Genomic DNA, 17,322 nt, shown 5'->3' with positions numbered 1-17,322 from the left:
ACCCCTATGATAATACCCCTATGATAATACCCTATGATAATACCCTATGATAATACCCCTATGATAATACTCTATGATAATACCCTATAATACCCCTATGATAATACCCCTATGATAATACCCTATGATAATACCCCATGATAATACCCCATGATAATGCCCTATGATAATACCCTATAATACCCCTATGATAATACCCAATGATAATACCCCTATGATAATACCCTATGATAATACCCCTATGATAATACCCTATGATAATACCCTATAATACCCCTATGATAATACCCCTATGATAATACCCTATGATAATACCCTATGATAATACCCCTATGATAATACCCAATGATAATACCCCTATGATAATACCCCTATGATAATACCCCTATAATACCCTATGATAATACCCTATAATACCCCTATGATAATACCCTATGATAATACCCCTATGATAATACCCTATGATAATACCCTATGCCGCTGACATGTAGGGCTCTGACTAGGAGCTCCCAGCCAATTCAAACCTGCCCCCGTCGCCAGACACCCCATCGCTGTCAGACTTCAACCAGATGTGGATCGGTAATATCACCATTGGTCAGAGGTGGATACCTGCGCCAGGAGATTTTTAAGTGCTGTAGGGGGTGCGCTATCTGCAGGAGGCTGCCGGATCCTGTTTCTGTTCAGGTCCACCTATTGCGCGCCACCAGCGCCTTACTTTTCTGTCAGGGTGTGCTCCCTTAGCCCTTGCCTGAAAAAAGGCTACCCACAAGGCAGTGGGGCTATTTGCCCATAGTTGGGGCAGTGGTTGATGGGTGCTAGGACGTGTCCACCCTGTGGTGGGCCTACACACCGCATCTCTGGGGCCCACTGCTGCTCCGAGATCCCCTGCAGTTTAGCCTGGGACCACGAGGACCCAGTTTACGTGTGTGGCCGCGAGGAGGCACTGCAGGAGTCTTGGCTGTGTACTGAATCAGAATCGCCTTTATTGTCATTATAATTTGCATTAAAATGAAATTTGATTTTACTCCAAGGTGCTTGTTGGGACAATAAATACATACAATACAGACAATAAATACACACAATACAGACAATAAATACACTCAATGACATAAAATGATCCAAATATACAACTGGTTCAGTAGTTTCCTTATGTGGTATGTTGGATATTGCACAAGCTATTTACAGTGTATGTTACATAATATTGCACGTGGGAAGTATTTTACAGGGGTTGTATTGCACATGGGTTGGGAGTTTACATATTGCCATTATTTACATGTATTTAGTGCAGTGATGGCTCTAGGGTAAAAGCTGTCCCTGAGCCTACTTGTGTGAGTTTTGTGCAACCTGTACCGTCTGCCTGAGGGTAACAGGTCAAACAGATGATTTCTGGGGTGGGATGAGTCCTTGGTGATACTGATCGCCCTTCTGAGGTAGCGAGAGGTGGCAATGTCCTCCAGGCTGGGCAGGGAGCAACCAGTGATCCCCTGGGCCGTGTTGATCACCCTCTGCAGTGCTTTTTTATCTGCTGCTGAGCACCCTCCATACCATGTTGTGATGCAGTACATGAGGATGCTCTTGATGGAGCTGTAAAAGAGCACCAGCAGTTTCTCCTCCATCTTGTTCCTCTTTAGAACTCTCAGGAAGTGGAGTCGCTGCTGGGCTTTCTTTACCACCATTACTGTGTTTGCAGTCCAGGTGAGGCTGTCGGTGATCTGCACACCCAGGAACCTGATTGAGCTGACCCTTTCAACGCAGACTCCGTTTATGAGAAGCGGGGCTGGGTCAGTCCTGCCCTTCCTGAAGTCCAGAATTAGTTCTTTAGTTTTTTGAAGGTTCAGTGGCAGGTTGTTGGCAGAGCACCACCTGGACAGCCTGTTTATCTCATCCCTGTAACCCGACTCATCTCCCCCTGAGATGAGCCCGACCACGGTGGTGTCATCTGCAAACTTTATGATTGTGTTAGAGAGATGGTCATGGAGCAGTCGTAGGTGTAGAGGGTGAACAGGAGAGGGCTCAGTACACAGCCTTGGGGGGAGCCGGTGCTGAGTGAGATGGTGGAGGAGAGGTGGGGGGCCTAATTTCACAGACTGTGGGCGGTCTGTGAGAAAATTCTGTATCCACTGGCAGGTGGGGGTGGAGATACCCAGAGCCGTGAGTTTGTGAACCAGAACCAGGATGATGTGGTTGAATGCTGAGCTGAAGTCCAGGAAGAGCATTCTCACGTAGCTCCCCCTATGCTCCAGGTGACTCAGCGCGGTGTGGAGTGTAATGTTTATGGTGTCCTCTGAGGAGCCGTTTGCCTTATAGGCGAACTGATGGGGGTCCAGGTTGGGAGGTAGACAGACTCTAAGGTGTTTAGAGATCAGTCTTTCAAAGCACTTAATGACTACTGGTGTAAGTGCAACAGGCCTGTAGTCATTTGTGCTCTCCACCACAGACTTCTTCAGGACTGGTATGATGATGGAGGACTTGAGGCAAGGTGGAATGATGGCCTGTGACAGGGACATGTTAAATATGCAGGTGAAGACCCCCGCCAGTTGGTCGGCACACGCTTTTAGCACCTTTCCAGGTACGCCGTCGGGGCCAGCCGCCTTCCTGGGATTCACCGCCTTCAGCACACATCTCACTTCATGTTCCTGGAGTGTTAACATGCTAGTGCTAATTGAGTGGTGAATGTGTAGTTGATGTTGCTGGTCCGACTGTGTCGAAGCGGGCAAAGAAGCGGTTCAGCTCCTCTGCCATCGAGGCGTCGGTACCAGCGTTGTCCGGATTCTTGCATCTGTAGTTAGTGATGTGATTTATGCCCTGCCACATCATTGAATGATCATTTCCAGTGAAGTGGTCCTCTATCTTCCTTTTATGCACCGTCTTGGCCTCCCTGATGCTTTTTCTCAGGTCAGCTCTGGCTGCGCTATACCGGGCCCTGTCCCCCGATTTAAAGGCAGTGTTTTGGCTTTTTAAGAGGGACTGGACTTTGCTGTTCATCCAGGGTTTCTGGTTACTAAACACCCTGACCTTTTTGTAGATGGTGACAGTGTCAATGCAGAGGAGAGGAGCACTCAGCTCCTCGTTTCACCCCCGGTGAGGGGGCTAGCCAGAGGCAGTAGCTAAAAGCAGAAAGTTACAAGCAGAAAGAGACATGCACTTACTACAAGAACTTCTACACTACTGCACTAGATGTCTCACACACATACCCATACACATAGCCACTATCCTCTCTCTCTCTCTCTCTCTCACTCACACACACACACACACACACACACACACACACCACACACACACACACACACACACACACACACACACACACACAGAGTCAATATCCCTGTTATTCGGCTGAAACACACTATCTCTGTATTAATATATTTACATACACACTTTCTTGCTTGTTCTCTCTCTACAAACACACACACACACACACACACACACACACACACTGCATGTCTCTCCTGAATACACACAGTGTCTGTGTGTGTTGATGTGTAAGTGTGAGTTTTTCTCCTTCTCTCTACAGTTTGTCTGACTGCAGTATTAGAGAGGAAGGCTGTGCTGCTCTGTGTTCAGCTCTGAGGTCAAACCCCTCATCACACCTGAGAGAGCTGAAACTGAACCTCAATAAACCAGGAGACTCAGGAGTGAAGCAGCTCTCTGCTCTACTGGAGGATCCACACTGTACACTGGAGAAACTAGAGTGAGTTACTGACTTACTGACTCTTTATACACACACACACACACACACACACACACACACACACACACACACACACACACACACACACATACAGTCAATATCCCCTCTCTCTCTCTCCCTCTCACACACACACACACACACCACACAGTCCGTATCCTCTCTCTTCCTCTCTCCCTCTCTCTCTCTCTCTCTCTCTCTCTCTCTCTCATTTCCCTTTTTCCTCTGAGACACAAACTATCACCATATTAATTAGATTCACATACACACACTTTCTTGCTTGTTTTCTCTCTACACACACACACACACACACACACACCATTGTAAATAATTTCTGAAAACACACACAGTGTCTATATTTGTGTTCATGTATGTGTTGATGTGTAAGTGTGAGGAGTTTTTCTCCTTCTCTCTACAGTTTGTCTGACTGCAGTATTAGAGAGGAAGGCTGTGCTGCTCTGTGTTCAGCTCTGAGGTCAAACCCCTCATCACACCTGAGAGAGCTGAATCTGAATTACAATAAACCAGGAGACTCAGGAGTGAAGCAGCTCTCTGTTCTACTGGAGGATCCACACTGTACACTGGAGAAACTAGAGTGAGTTACTGACTTACTGACTCTTTATACACACACACACACTCACAGACGCACACAAACACATACACACACGCACACACACCCATACACATAGTCACTATTTTCTCTCTCTCTCTCTCTCACACACACACACACACACACACACATACACACACACACACACTGTCAATATACCTGTTATTCCTCTGAGACACACACTATCTCTGTATTAATTATACTTACATGCACACTTTCTTGCTTGTTCTATCTCTACAAACACACACATACACACACTGCATGTCTCCTGAATACACACACAGTGTCTGTGTTTGTGTTCATGTGTGTGTTGATGTGTAAGTGTGAGGAGTTTTTCTCCTTCTCTCTACAGTCTGTCTAGCTGCAGTATTAGAGAGGAAGGCTGTGCTGCTCTGTGTTCAGCTCTAAGGTCAAACCCCTCATCACACCTGAGAGAGCTGAATCTGAACAACAATAAACCAGGAGACTCAGGAGTGAAGCAGCTCTCTGCTCTACTGAAGGATCCACACTGTACACTGGAGAAACTAGAGTGAGTTACTGACTTACTGACTCTTTATACACACACACACACACACACACACACACATGGCTACATGTTTCTCCTGAATACACACACAGTGTCTGTGTTTGTAATCAATCAATCAATCATATTTTAGTTATATAGCGCTTTTTACAACAGTTGTTGTCACAAAGCAGCTTTACAAGTGCCGAGTCCTAGCCCCCAGTGAGCAAGCCAAAGGCGACAGTGGCAAGGAAAAACTCCCTAGTTTTTTGCATGAGGAAGAAACCTTGAGAGGAACCAAGACTCAGGGGGGGAACCCGTCCTCCTCTGGCCGACACCTGTCACCATGACAACAACAACAACAATTTATACAGAAAGAAGAGAAAGAAAAGGAAAAAGATGTAATAATGTCCATCTTGGTGTAGGCATCCGTTTAGGCAGGAGGTGACCGGCCCAGGATGGATCGCTTGTCTCTCCTCATCTCATTATTCCAAATTGTTCACGTGCGTGTTGATGTGTAAGTGTGAGGAGTTTTTCTCCTTCTCTCTACAGTCTGTTTGAGTGCAGTATTAGAGAGGAAGGCTGTGCTGCTCTGTGTTCAGCTCTGAGGTCAAACCCCTCATCACACCTGAGAGAGCTGAATCTGAATTACAATAAACCAGGAGACTCAGGAGTGAAGCAGCTCTCTGCTCTACTGGAGGATCCACACTGTACACTGGAGAAACTAGAGTGAGTTACTGACTTACTGACTCTTTATACACCACACACACACACACACACACACACACACACACACACACACACACGCGCGCACACACACACACACACACACACACACACACACCAGGGTTCCCACGGGTCCTTGAAATACTTGAAAGTTTGTGAATCTGAAATAATAAGTTCAAGGCCCTGGAAAGTTTTTGAAAACAGGCATAAAAGACAGCTGTCCTTGAAGGTCCTTGAATATTTTGGGAAGTTTGAAATTCCACATGGATGAAGACCGCAGTCAAGGAATAATAGGGCACAGTTGGTAGGAAGTCAATATTTACAAAAGATTGCTATGAAAAAGATTGTCATAATGTTTTACATTTCTCATCCTTTGTTGAAAAATATGATCTGACCCTAGTTGTTAAAAGATTTTAAGAAAGTGCAAAGTGATTCCTTTAGCATTAATTCAATTAATCAAAAATGTTATTTTATATTCAGAGTTGACTGTTTTGATGCCCATGTTAAAAGTGAATGACTAACTTAGTTGACTTCAATTGTAATAACAAGATTATCACTGATGGTATGAGACAAAAAATGTAATAGAGATTCTTTCAAGAAACGTCCTAATACAAGTTATAAAACCACAATGGCTTGTCAAATGGCCCATATCTTCTGAAGTAAAAGAGACTCATTTCAAAATAATAAATAAGATATATCCTGTAGCCATGTTTCTTGAAAGAAGAGTTAAACTTGATGTGGATTCATGTGCCTTTTGTAAGTCAGAAGATGAATTCCAGGAGCATTTGTTTTTTCATGTCAACATTCACAAAGTTTTTGCATGGACACTAGAAACTGGATTAATCTCAAACTTAACATTCTTTCTTTTGATACCATTTTACTTTATGCGGAAAACTTAAGTTCGGATTTCTCTGATGCCATAAATGTAGTCGTACTTTTAGCAAAATACCACATTCACTACAGTAAGTGGAGTGGTTAAAAGCCTTCTTTTCTCTTTATGAATGAATTAAATTCATATTACTCTTCATTAAGTAGATAAAAAAACTTGTAAAATGCTAGAATCATCTCACACCAGATTTCTCTAGAAATCTATAGTTCTAATCTCATTATATGGCTTTGCTCCTCTGTTTTATGTATGTACTGTATGTGTATATGCATATGTGTATTATTGTTATTATTATTTATCTGCTGTCAATGTGTCATTATTTTGCCAACACAAGTTCATTTAAAATTATATTGATTCTACAGGGCCTATGCTGACTTTTACTTTGCAAAAGTTTGGTCATTCTCCTGTAGAGAAATTAGTTTGTTTGTTCAGCACTGAAAGCTAGTGTTTCCTGTATGTAGTTAGCGTATGTGTAGCCACTTTACGTGAATGTCACCTTCTCACAGGTGCATTACTAAATTGCCAGTCGTTGAGTGTGAATTAAGTTTTTGTTTAATCAGCGCTTAATGTCATGCACAGAACATTTCAGGATGCATGGCTTGAAATGACATTCAGTCTTTTGAATTTGCGTTGTATTAACATCGTTTTTTGATAACATATTCAGGGGTAAGAGTAGGTAAATGCTGGCAGGTGCTGTCCTTGAATTTGAGGAAGTTGGTCCTGGAAAGTCATTGAAAGGTCCTTGAATTTTATGTTAACCAAGGTGTGGGAACCCTGACACACACGCACACACACACACACAGTCAATATCCTCACTCTCTCTGTCTGTCTAACCCTAACACCAGGGTTCAGGGCAAAATTCATATATGGGTCTTATAGGTTCTGTGTGTTTATGAAGAAGATGCATTTAGGTGATGTGCGTTAAATATGAATATTAATTTCTACATGATTTTATCCTGATTTTGCTGCTCCAGACTCATTTTGGACACTTGGACAAATCGCAGTGCGCACATGATGACCGCTGTAGTGTGAAGGTTCCATGCGCGGTTTTCCCACGCAGATCTGTGTGTGTGTGTATGTGTGTGTGCGTATATGTGTGTGTGTGCGTGCCTGTGTGCGTGCGTGCGTGTGTGGTAGAGATATTTGTGTTGATGTGTGTGTTGATGTGTAAGTGTGAGGAGTTTTTCTTCTTCTCTCTACAGTCTGTCTGACTGCAGTATTAGAGAGGAAGGCTGTGCTGCTCTGTGTTCAGCTCTGAGGTCAAACCCCTCATCACACCTGAGAGAGCTGAATCTGAACAACAATGAACCAGGAGACTCAGGAGTGAAGCAGCTCTCTGCTCTACTGGAGGAGCCACACTGTACACTGGAGAAACTAGAGTGAGTTACTGACTTACTGACTCTTTATACACCACACACACACTCACAGACGCACACAAACACATACACACGCGCACACACACCCATACACATAGTCACTATCCTCTCTCTCTCTCTCTCTCTCTCTCTCTCTCTCACACACACACACATACACACTCTATTCCAGCAGGTCCAGTTCTGTCAGTACTGCTCCAGCAGGTCCAGTTCTGTCAGTACTGCTCTATATGGTCCAGTTCTGTCAGTACTGCTCCAGGTCCAGTTCTGTCAGTACTGCTCCATGTTCAGTTCTGTCAGTACTGCTCCAGCAGGTCCAGGTTCTGCTGTAGACCTGCTCAGTGGGGACAGCAGAACCAGGTCGTCTGATAGAGCAGGAATTTGATCTCTGAGTGGTGCAGAGTGAGACCAGGAGCTGTGGATTGTTCTAATATTTTTGCCAATTCATTAATATAGATATTAAATAATGTTGGGCTTAAACAGCAGCCCTGTCTCACTCCACTTATTACTAAGAGTGATCAATACATATATGAATACTGATGAATATGATTACAGAGAGACCAAATATGAATTTTATCCCGACACTGTCTCACTCCTGTGACGCGGGGATAGAGACGGCAGGAGGCAGAGGCTGCAAACTGAACGCTTTATTGTCCATGATAACAAACACAAAGACTCAGGCCGAAAGGCAACAACCATGAAGACAGTAGCACTCAAAGCAGTTCTGAGAGGTAGACCAAGGGTGAGGAGACTTCTAGGTGCAGAAGGTGACGTCTGTCCAGGGATTCGAGACGAAGGCTCAACAATGTGCAGCACTGGACTGCACGACCTGTGGGCTTTTAGTACGATGTGTGAAATAAGGAACAGGTGTTAGTAATGTGGTCATTGGGACCTGGGGCGTGGTCTGGTAACCGGGGGAGTGGTCTGGTAACCGGGGGCGTGTGCTGCCCTGAAGTCTGCGTGTGTGAATCAGCGAATGCGAGCCCTCTGGTGGCTTCTAGGCTGACCCACCGTGACAACTCCGCACTCCTAAGAATTTGTTTATTGCCCATTTTATTACGCACCTACAAACCGGATTCCAAAAAAGTTGGGACACTAAACAAATTGTGAATAAAAACTGAATGCAGAGATGTGGAGATAATAGAACATAGATGACAGATCAAAAGTTTAATCTGAGTAAATGTATCATTTTAAAGGAAAAATATGTTGATTCAAAATTTCACAGTGTCAACAAATCCCAAAAAAGTTGGGACAAGTAGCAATTAGTGGCTGGAAAAAGGAAATTGAGCATATAACGAACAGCTGGAAGACCAATTAACAATAATTAGGTCAACTGACAACATGATTGAGCTTCTCAGAGTGTCAGTGTCTCTCTGAAGCCAAGATGGTAAGAGGACCATCAATTCCACCATTGTTGTGCAGAAAGATAGTGCAGCAATACCAGAATGGTTTTACCCAGCGTAAAATAACAAAGACTTTTAAGTTATCATCATCAACCGTGCATAACATCATCAAACAATTCAGGGAATCTGGAACAATCACTGTGCATAAGGGTCAAGGCCGTAAAACTACTGGATGATCGTGATCTCTGGGTTCTTAAACATCACTGCACCTCAAACAGGAATGCCACTGTCAAGGAAATAACAGAATGGACTCAAGAATACTTCCAGAAAGCTTCGTCAGTGAACACAATCCACCGTGCCATCCGCCGTTGCCAGCTGAAACTCTGCAGTGCAAAGAGGAAGCCATTTCTAAGCAAGCTCCACAAACTCAGACGTTTGCAGTGGGCCAGGGGTCATTTAAAATGGAGTGTGGTAAAATGGAAGACTGTTCTGTGGTCAGATGAGTCACGATTTGAAGTTCTTTATGGAACACTGGGACACCATGTCATCTGGACCAGAGAGGACAAGGATAACCCAAGTTGTTATCAACGCTCCGTTCAGAAGCCTGCGTCACTGATGGTATGGGGGTTGTATGAGTGCTTGTGGCATGGGCAGCTTGCATGTCTGGAAAGGCTCCATTAATGCAGAGAACTATGTTCAGGTTCTACAACAACGTATGCTCCCATCTAGACGTCGTCTCTTTCAGGGAAGACCCTGCATTTTTCAACAAGATAATGCGAGACCACATTCTGCAGCAATCACAACATCATGGCTACATAGGAGAAGGATCCAGGTACTGAAATGTCCAGCCTGCAGTCCAGATCTTTCACCTATAGAGAATGATTTGGTGCATCATAAAGAGGAAGGTGCTACAAAGAAGGCCCAAGATGATTGAACAGTTAGAGGCCTGTATTAGACATGAATGGGAGAGCATTCTTATTTCTAAACTTGAGAAACTGGTCTCCTCTGTCCCCAGACGTCTGTTGAGTGGTGTAAGAAGGGGGGATGCCACACAGTGGTAAAAATGGCCTTGTCCCAACTTTTTTGGGATTTGTTGACGCCATGAAATTTTGAAACAACATATTTTTACTTAAAATGAAACATTCTCTCAGTTTAAACTTCCGTGATTTGTGTTCTATTCTGAATAAAATATTATGTTAGCACCTCCACATCATTGCATTCAGTGTTTATTCACAATTTGTTTAATGTCCAAACGTTTCTGGAATCCAGTTTGTATTTCCCGTGTACATTGATTTAATTAGATCATATGTTTTACGCTCTATGCCACTTTTAACACGTTTGTAAAATAGTCTCTGGTGCCAAATAGAATCAAAAGCTTTTTAAAAGTCTATAAAGCATGCAATCCCCTCCCTCTCTCTCTATCTTTCTCTCTTACACACACACACTGTCAATATCCTCTTTCTCTCTTCAATTCTCATTTTTTAATACTTTCAATTCAATAAGCTTTATTGGCATGACCATATTCAGTTACAGTATTGCCAAAGCAGTGTTATCGTTCAACATGAATAAATCATTGAAAAATATGAACAATTCTAATTATGATGAACCTGAACATGAAGAATTTAAAGTTGAAGTGAAAAGAAAGGAAAGGAAATAAATAATATAAGGATATGAGAAGAAATAAATAGATCAATATAAATTAGTGTTTACAAACAGGGCATTACAGTCTGTGTGTGTGTGTGTGTGTGCATGTGTGTGCGTGCATGTGTGTGTGTGCGCGTGTGTGTGCGCGTGCATGTATGTGTGTGTGCATGCGTGTCTTTGTGCATGTGTGTGTATGTGTGTGCTACTCACTGTCCCTTATGTTGTGTAAGGCAGACACATATCTCCCTGCTAAAGTGCTGCTTTCTTTCTCTTCTCCAGCAGGGTGGGGAGTTAGTGGGTATTAGAGAGTTAAGTAGGGGTGAATCAGCTCAAATGTTGTGAAATAGATCTGACGTATTTGGTGAAATGTTCCACATTCAAATGTGAGGCGTTTTTCTCCTTCTCTCTACAGTTTGTCTAGCTGCAGTATTAGAGAGGAAGGCTGTGCTGCTCTGTGTTCAGCTCTGAGGTCAAACCCCTCATCACACCTGAGAGAGCTGAAACTGTACAACAATAAACCAGGAGACTCAGGAGTGAAGCAGCTTTCTGCTCTACTGGAGGATCCACACTGTACACTGGAGAAACTAGAGTGAGTTACTGACTTACTGACTCTTTACAGTGAGTGTTTACACTGATTGAGTTTGTGTATAGAGTGTGATGTCTGACTGTGATGAGTGTGTGTTCATGTCCGATTCTGTCCTTTTCTCTGTCTTACAGTATGGGACCACGTCAGTGGAGACAGAAGAGGGTTTTCCATCAGCCGAGGACCAAAAAGACCAAAATTCGAAAAAAGCCCCAAATATCGCAAAAAGATTTTTACGCTAGGAGGAGGTGGAAAAGTTAGACTATCGCATCGCCAAAATTCGGAAAAACTGGATGAAAAAGGGTTTTTCGCATAAACGATGACGTATCATGCCTCAAGTCATGTGGTTCTGTACATGATCGCGATGTAAAGATGGCAAATGCATACAAAAACAGTTCTGGAGAGAGCAAAAATTGAATTTAACTTCTCCATGTATAGAAAAGAAAAAGAAAAAAATGTTTCAAAACCTCAATGTGCAAAAATGCGTAACTGCCAGATGGACGTAAAACCACTATTGTTTGGCGTCCTCTCACGTGATCTAAAGTTTATTCGCATAACTGTAATGAATGGAAACAAGGCTTAAGTCGCATTTTTTTCTGCCGAAACTTGGAAATTGCGCATTATTTTTTCGAAAGGTTTGGATGGAAACCCGGCTACTGAAGTTGATCTGAACTGATCTGAGGCTCATATACAGAGAAGAGGATGACCACACACACACACACACACACACACACACACACACACACACCTACCTTACAAGAAACAAGGCCTGCAGACAGTGGAGGGTAAACAGAAGTTAACTGAAGGACTTAACAATGACTGTATATAGTTAATATTGGATATGGATTTTATCAGTTGGCGGTGTGACTTTTTTTCCATTGAAAACTCACGTCTTGTAAATTTTTTTATAATGAAGTGTTAACCCCCCCCCCCCCCCCCCCCCCCCGAGCACTTGCCCCCCAAAATGTCTGTGCACTCCCCTGGTTTACAGGTATATACAACTCAGTATTACATTTGGTGCATTTTAAATGTTATGTAAATGGTTGTTTACAGTGTATTATTAGTGTTCCGGCTGTTTCAGTACAATAAATGTGGACCTTACAGATCTTGTCCATATTTGATTTGTTATCTGGGTAGTCATCTGTATAGTGGTGTCAGTTCCAGGTTCAGAGATTAAAAGTCCTCACCAGGATTTTGCTCAAGCTTGCTAGATTTTCTAATTAGCAATCCAGGTAAAATTAGTGGAATCAACACAATCCAGGAAGCCTGAGCAAAATCCTGGTGAGGACATTTAATCTCTGAACCTGGAATTGACAGCACTACATCTGTAATATATTGGCTAAGAAATTATAAAAATTTGGTAGTTCAAAGCCACCATTGTGTTTTAGCTTTTGTAATGTTTTCAGACTTATTTGCGATGACTTGTTTTTCCATGGAAATGTTGAGATGTTTGAATCTAAGTACAAAAACCAAGCAACAGAGGGTTTATTTGTGATTAGTGAGAAAATATTTTATTTTTGGTAAAACTGTCATTTTACTCCCCATGAGTGATAGGGATGTGATTTAACTGCACTAAGTCTAAAAGTCTAGCAGAGACATGTATGCCTAAATATCTAACATTACCTGATTTTAGTGGAGTGGTGGTCGTGTTCTGGAAACTACAATTTATAGACAAAACTGTTGATTTACCCCAGCTGATGGAATAGTCTGATATAGAAGAAAAGAATCTTATAAGTTTTATCATAATCAGAAGAGATGCTTGTGAGTTCCCCAGGAAAAGTAATACATCTGCATAAAGGCTTATCTTATGTTTGTAGTTTCTGTGTAAATTCCTTTAATATTTGGGTTTTGTCGAATCGAATTGATGCTAATGGATCATTGAAGAAAACAAAAAAGTGAAGGAGAGAGTGATCAGTGAGATCAGAGAGAGTGAGAGAGAGTGATGATCAATCATGGTGCCCTCCGTGGCAGACGTGTTTGCTTGCTCCGCTCCTGGCTCTTACTTTTTTCCTTTCTTGTATGTTTTTATTTCTTGTTTTGGATGTAGTGCACACAATTGCCATGCACTACAGACTTACAGCAGACAGGACTAATGTATCCCCACCATTGCACAATGTAAATAATTTTGTAAATAATTTTGTATTTGTATTTTGTATTTAGCTTGAGAGTATGTTTGTTTTTATATTTCCATAATTTTTTTATTCATTTATTCTTTTTATTTCTTACTTTATTTACATTATTACATCCAAGGCGGATAGCAAAGTAGGGGTTTCATTGTACAGGGAAGCTTGCTCCTTACTGTGCATATGACAATAAAGCTTTGAATCCTTGAGTGTGTAGCTCTGTCTGGTGTTCTGTAGAGTGAAGGAGAGAGTGTGTAGTCCTGTCTGGTGTTTTGTAGAGTGAATGGAGAGAGAGTGTGTAGTTCTGTCTGGTGTTCTGTAGAGTGAAGGAGAGAGAGTGTAGTTCTGTATGGTGTTCTGTAGAGTGAAGGAGAGAGAGTGTGTAGTTCTGTCTGGTGTTCTGTACACTCACAGAAATTATTCATGGCAGAGTTAAGTTTTATGCATTTACATATATTTGATTTTATTTAAAAACTCATATTTTTTATATTTATGCCTTAAAATTAATTATATCTACATAATCTAATCAATTCTAAAATATATTGAATGTAATTAGTTAATTTATACCTACCCAGTTTAAATAATTACAGTTGTAAAACAAACAAGATTCTGTTATATAAAATTTATGTGACTGGTTTTCATTGAAGTTATGAGAAATAAAATGTACTGCTTTCCCGCGGGTCTCCAGTAGGGGTGGGCGATACTCTGAATTTTGGTATCGATACCGATACGATACTGGTCAGTATCGCCGATATCGATACCGATACTTCCAAACCGTTGGGGGGGGTGATACTTTTTACTTTAAATTATAATCCATTAATATAATAATTTATATATTTTTGCTGATGCTGGTCCAGCGTGTCGCGTGCCAGTGATTATGCCTCGTGCCAATGGTGGCACGCGTGCCATAGGTTGCCGACCCCTGCTGTAGACGATCAACCAGTTTCAGCTGTGGAAAATTCAGTTAAAATAGGTGAATACACCGCAATTAAGCCAACTACAGGAAAGTCTGATGTATGGAAGTCATATTCCATTGTAATTAATGGAGAGGGAAATCGGCTTGTTGTGATTGATATCAGAAAGTGTTGGTGTACGTCACCTGACGGCATGTGTTTGGACTGTGGTAAGAAATGGGACAGCGCGATCCATCGCTATATTGCTGTTTTAATAAATACATAAGAAAATTTCAAGTACTAAAACTAATTAATTCAATTCATATTAGGATTGCGGGCGGGGGCGACAGAAATGTGTATGTGGCGGGCGGATGCGGGATTAAAACAAGCGATTTTTTGGCGGGAGTGGGATTAAAACAAGCGGGAGCGGGTGGGAGCGGGATTTAAAAAGCAGTCCCGCGCAGACCTCTAAACTGCAGCAAAAGAATCGATATTTTCGCCGTGGTATCGATCCGATACCGATCCTCACCTTTGTATCGATACTATCGATATAAATATCGATCCGCCCACCCCTAGTCTCCAGCAGGCAGGTTCATTTGGGTAGCAGTCATCCATGCGACGGTAAGCAATCCGAGACATCCTATGTTTTATTACTTTCAAATGTGTCCTAATCGTGCAGTTTATATCACATCACATCAATATAAATATATTTGTATAGTTCTTGATTATTTTAAGCAGTTTTATCTCGGTCATGTTGCTGGACTAGACAATACCAGCACACGCTAGCATCACAGCTAAGCTAGTTATTTCGCGACATAGCTAGATAGGTAATACAGTTTGATACTGAATTAAACTAACCCATTGCAGTTGGTTTTCATGCCAGTTAAAATGACTAGTTATATCAGTTGCAAAGCAAGTCGGAAAGCATTCTCTTTGTCCACAACATTTAGCATATTCATTTTGTAATAAGTTAGGCGCTGTCTGCTTATTTAAAGGTGAACTTGAGAACTTGGTAGGTGCAAACTCATTACATTTTAATGAAATTCTGTGGTGTGAATGCAAAATATGGCATTTCTGTGATTCATTCAATTAAAACATTTCTTTCTTCGGGGGGTCAATGTGCTTCGCAAGCTTAGTCATGAGTACAAATCACTTTGTTTCAGTGTTTTACAGACCCCAACGCGCGCGTAAGTTCGCGCCTTTTTTCGTGATGCCGCTTTCCTGCTCGTTAAACGTCGCTAGTCATGCTGCCTTTTACAGTGCGCACAATTTCTCAGTATTTTGTGGTGGCTGTGACATAATTCTTCTGGCTTACTGTCCATGATACAGAGCATGCTGCTGGTCTGTTTGTGTGTGGAAACATGGAAGCATGAATTCATTAAATTGCCTCAATGATCCAGACATTTTCTATAGGTTGTTATTTGTAGGAAAATTTAGTGTTGGCCATTAATGATGTAAAAAATTTCATACAGTAAACTGAGCTATTCAACTGCAATCAACTAACCCAAACCATTGTACAACAATTGAGTCAAGAATCAGGGATCTAATTTGTTAGCTAGTATTAGCTGAGTGACTGCTTTTTAAAGTACTAAATTTACATACTGGCTTTGATTACAGAATTGAATGTTGGATGCTGCTTTTTTTCTCACTTATATCCATTTTTTTCAGGTACCTAACTCTTAGGGTGTGTTTCTCCTCCTGTCCCATTTTCTCACTTCCATGTGGCAACATAGATTTAGTAAGTGCAAATTAATAGATGTACACATCAAAATGTAGTTCATATTAATTTATACTCCATTTGATGTTAAAATTGTTTACAATATCAAACTAAAATGTTTAGAGTGAGCATGTTAAAAGTATAAAAGATTTGATTTATAATACACAAAATTTATTGGGCTTACAAACAAGGTTGGATGTGTTAGTTTTTCAGGTGTTGTACATTGTGCACTTTGAAAAGGAGCTGACTTTTTGAGTGCCTTTTTTGTAACATCATGAATGCTGTTAGAACTCCCAACAACAAACTCAAGCTGAAAGGCAGCTCATTTTACAGGTAACCTAATTGATTGGTTGTTCTTTGCCTTCATTCACAGGTGCTGTGTGAATGTGGCCTTGCAGATTGTGTGACAGTTTATTATCTACCAGGTATGAGTTATTAAAACATTTTAGGCTGCAACATTTCCACCATAGCCAGGCAGGCCGATATCCATGTGTATATCTAGACTGTGCTTGCACATTCACAAGCTGGAAGAAACTTTTGAGTCACACACATCAAGCACACAGGAAGGTAGAAACAGCAGGTGCTCAGTCCACTACATTCTCATGTCAGACATGTAGGTGTGAAGAACTTTCAACAGTCATATAAATCAACACCTTAGGCAGTATGAAAATGTAACTTGTATGTTTGAGGGATGTACATATCAGTTAAACATATATGGCACTTTTAACTCACATAAAAATCGTAAACACAATCCACACAGTCTAAAGGATTTTAAAGCAGGTGTAGTGAAAGTCAGTGTTCAGTCTAGTCCAGCAGAGGAAGGGCCCGCGTTTACTACAGACGTAGATTGTAGTCTGTCAGATGCAGATAGTGTATTGCTAATTCAAAGGACCTTCCTGAAGTTGTAGGACAAAAACTTGGCTCTCTTCTATTGAAGTTAGAAAAAATTTTTTATGTTCCATCTACAGCAATAGATGAATTGGTTGATGAGCTACACTACTTGCTGAGTACTGTGTCTGTGCCAATAACTTGTAGAAGTATTTCAGATTTTTTCAAAAGTAAAGACCTATCAACCAAGGTTGATAGCTTGGTTATTAAGGAATTAGCTCATTCACTGTGTAAATCTAATCCTTTGGCAAATGCACTGGGAAATGGTGGCCCCCTTGCAACAGCTTATAAGAGAAAACAGTACTATAAAGAAGTGTTTAGGATTGTCGAGCCTGTAGAGTTTGTT

The 17,322-nt window shown here is 41.6% G+C and overlaps 1 protein-coding gene across 7 annotated transcripts in view; it reads left to right on the top strand.

Annotated features, from left to right (window-relative positions):
* Positions 1-13,685, top strand: part of LOC143487818 (NACHT, LRR and PYD domains-containing protein 3-like) — a 55,279-nt gene extending 41,594 nt beyond the window's left edge. For 2 of the 7 annotated variants that reach the window (XM_076987026.1, XM_076987023.1), the window contains 7 exons: positions 3,515-3,691; positions 4,107-4,283; positions 4,651-4,827; positions 5,353-5,529; positions 7,615-7,791; positions 11,185-11,361; positions 11,490-13,685. In XM_076987026.1, coding sequence (XP_076843141.1) covers positions 3,515-3,691; positions 4,107-4,283; positions 4,651-4,827; positions 5,353-5,529; positions 7,615-7,791; positions 11,185-11,361; positions 11,490-11,616 — 1,189 coding nt within the window. In that variant the 3' untranslated portion in view covers positions 11,617-13,685. Of the gene's footprint in view, positions 1-3,514; positions 3,692-4,106; positions 4,284-4,650; positions 4,828-5,352; positions 5,530-7,386; positions 7,589-7,614; positions 7,792-11,184; positions 11,362-11,489 lie in introns of those variants that run through there. The other 5 variants (XM_076987025.1, XM_076987027.1, XM_076987024.1 and 2 more) reach the window with 5 other exon arrangements.
* Positions 13,686-17,322: the final 3,637 nt, after the last annotated feature.

This window comes from Brachyhypopomus gauderio, unplaced genomic scaffold, assembly GCF_052324685.1.
Source record: "Brachyhypopomus gauderio isolate BG-103 unplaced genomic scaffold, BGAUD_0.2 sc50, whole genome shotgun sequence".
In the NCBI taxonomy this organism is placed as follows: Eukaryota; Metazoa; Chordata; class Actinopteri; order Gymnotiformes; family Hypopomidae; genus Brachyhypopomus; species Brachyhypopomus gauderio.
Note: the sequence above shows the minus strand (reverse complement) of the source record. Positions and strands in the feature narration are given on the sequence as shown.